Here is a 2,870-nt window from a genome sequence, read left to right as displayed (position 1 = left end):
AGATGCCATCCTTTCCACGTGACTTATATCAACTGGACATAAAAGCCCAAGTCCACCCTGGGATTTATCACCATAGATAACGGCTTTAGAGAGCCTGTTGTCACATCCAATTCTTTTCTTAATAATTCCACTAATTTTGACTTCCAATTTTTCCAATAGTGAAAGTGGAATAGCATTTACGCTTGAGAGGTATCTAGGCACAGAAAGCACCTTAGATAATATTACGTTCCTCATTGGACCGAGTCTCAAGTGTTTTGGTCTGAAATTTAGTAATCTGGATTCAACTTTTAAGAGAACCTTATCATCGGAGGGAGACCAAGACATGTTATTAATAAAGGAGGCACCCAGATACTCTAATGGATTATTCTTAGAACTATTAATGTTTGTACCATTTACGTAAACTTTTGCTCGAGATCTGAGGCCAGATGCAGTGACACCAAATACTTTGCACTTGTGTGTGGCGAAGTGCAGCCCTAGTTGTAGGGCTATTGAGTTTAATTCAGTAAGTATATTGGTTAATTCTGAAGCTGATTCAGAAAGAACCAAGATATCGTCTGCATACAGAAGGAGAACTACTTTTTCTCCACAAATGGAAGCTCCTTGATATGAATCAATCACGGAAGTAACAGTGTTAAAGTATAGATTGAACACAAGAGGGCTAATAGGATCCCCTTGTGGGACTCCAAACCTTGCTTCAAAAGCTGGTGATGTTGAGCCATTAGCAAGCACTTTGATTCTGTGCCCCGTAACCATTTTCATAACAAGATTGGTTACTGACTTATTAAAACCTATCCTGGGAAGGATAGATTTCAACTTGCTATGGACCACACTTCCATATGCATTCTTAATATCAAGGGTGCACATGAATAATGGTTTCTTTGTTTTTCTATATTCGGAAATGATAGACCACCACGAGCTGGTCAGTAGTTGAGGCAAGGCGTTTGAAGTCTCTTTGGGCTGAGTGAATAGGGAGAACAACTATAGGTCTGAAGTCAGAGAGTGATTTGGGATTCGAGTTTTTAGGTAGGGGAAGTAGCAGACCTGCTTTCCAAGAATCAGGGAAGGGGTTACCATCAACAAATATTTTGTTAAAGAAGGTAAGGAGAGTATCTTCATTCATAAATTTGAAACAATCATTGGCACCTTATTACTACCAGGCATTGAGTGTTTCATACGGCTAACCACATTCGCAAGCAAACTTGGGTTAGCAGGTGGAACCCTAAATTCTGCAAGTTTGGGGTGTCCTGTGATTAATTTCTCATCCAAATTAGAGTCTCCGAGTGCAGTATTGAACATCTTGTCAAAGTGTTCCGTGACTTGAGTTGGATTAGAGATTTTAAGCTTAGTAGTACCGTTTGGTGGTTTAGTGTGTTTCTCGATTTAAATTCGAGTTTGAATATAATTTTTGTATATTTTCACAATTTATTTTGTTGTTATATGAGAATTGATTTTTTGTATTTTATTTTTTTGATAAATTATTGGGTGAATATATATATATATATATATATGTGAACAAAAATTATATTTATCTATGTTAGAAAAATCATTTCCCTTTTATTCTTCATCATACTCCTCATCATGTTTTTTACTTATCCTCTCTTTATCAAATCCCATTCTCACTACATCCTTTTTATCATAATTCCTCGCAAATTCATTTATCTGTTCAGATTATATTTATTTACCCCTTAAAAGTGATTTTCTATTCTTTATTTTACATGAGTTTTTCGGTGATTTCTTGGTAAGAACTCTTTATTAGTAGACTTTTTGTATTTCATTTTGTTCTGTCAATAGATTTCACATATTATAAACAACAAAAGGTTGAGTATTTGTTATTACAATGTCTGATAATGTGTGCTTTTGTTGCCTGTTTGAATTGGCCGTAATAAAATTTTAAGATAATAGAAACTTGAGTATGATGAGTAATACCATGAATATATATTGTATTTCCTTTAGAATCTAGTAATTTGGTTACCTTGGTAAGTCAAGTGTTGTATATTTTCACTTTATTAGTTGTAAATGACTTTGAGAATATATATATATATATATTGGCTAGTTGCGAGGAACGATGCAACGTTAGTATTTCGACAAATTGTAAACAATAAAATTGAGTTGATAAATAATTTTTATGCTCAAAAAAATTAAGAAACATGGTAAACACACCAAGCAAAATCATTGCTGACACCCCTGGCAAAACAGTGACTGCTATCAGAAAAATTATTTCTGCTAGTAAGTCAGCTGACAGCGTTTCAACTTACAAGTCTGGATATATCCCAGCAATTGATGAAGGTAGTTCAGTGTCATCACAGACTAAACCTTTAGATAATAATCAAAGTGGTTCTGGAAATGACCCAGTTTCATCACAAACTAAACCCTTGGATAACAACCAAGGTGGTTCTGAAAAGAACCTAGATGCTATTCTTCACGCCATCACTTCATTGGGTGAGAGAATTAAACATCTTGAAGCAGTTCCACCCATCCTTCAAGAAGCTGATCAACTTGATGACAACTCTGATGAGGATTCTGCTGAAGATTCCACTGGTAAACATTGGGGTATGTCAACAATCAAGGAGATTAGAAGACACTATGAAGTTGGCGACAGATTAGCCGATGGAGATGTCTTAAGTTTTGTTTCAGCCAAAACTCTTCGTCGTTATCAAACCAATGATGCTCTTTTGAATAGAGTTCAATCATTAATGGCTAGATTTGAATCCGTTATTCATAATCATCGTACTTATCCCCGTTTGCAAGAAATCCAATCAAAGGGCTTGCAAAAGATGATGGAAATGTTGCATTTGAAATCTAGACTACTCCATTTCGCTTTAAGTCACCCAATGAACGTTGCTAACATCATGAAATCACAGAATTAGTTA

At 35.4% G+C, this 2,870-nt stretch overlaps 1 protein-coding gene across 1 annotated transcript; it reads left to right on the top strand.

The window, feature by feature from the left end:
* Positions 1 to 2,147: 2,147 nt before the first annotated feature.
* NAEGRDRAFT_68512 (uncharacterized protein) lies at positions 2,148 to 2,867 on the top strand (the record flags this gene model as incomplete). The annotated part of the gene is made up of 1 exon (XM_002676204.1): positions 2,148 to 2,867. The coding sequence occupies one exon, from the start codon at positions 2,148 to 2,150 to the stop codon at positions 2,865 to 2,867; it is 720 nt and encodes a 239-aa protein (XP_002676250.1).
* Positions 2,868 to 2,870: the final 3 nt, after the last annotated feature.

Source organism: Naegleria gruberi (assembly GCF_000004985.1).
Source record: "Naegleria gruberi genomic scaffold NAEGRscaffold_29, whole genome shotgun sequence".
NCBI lineage: Eukaryota > Heterolobosea > Eutetramitea > Acrasida > Naegleriidae > Naegleria > Naegleria gruberi.
This window is presented reverse-complemented; position numbering and strand designations above follow the sequence as displayed.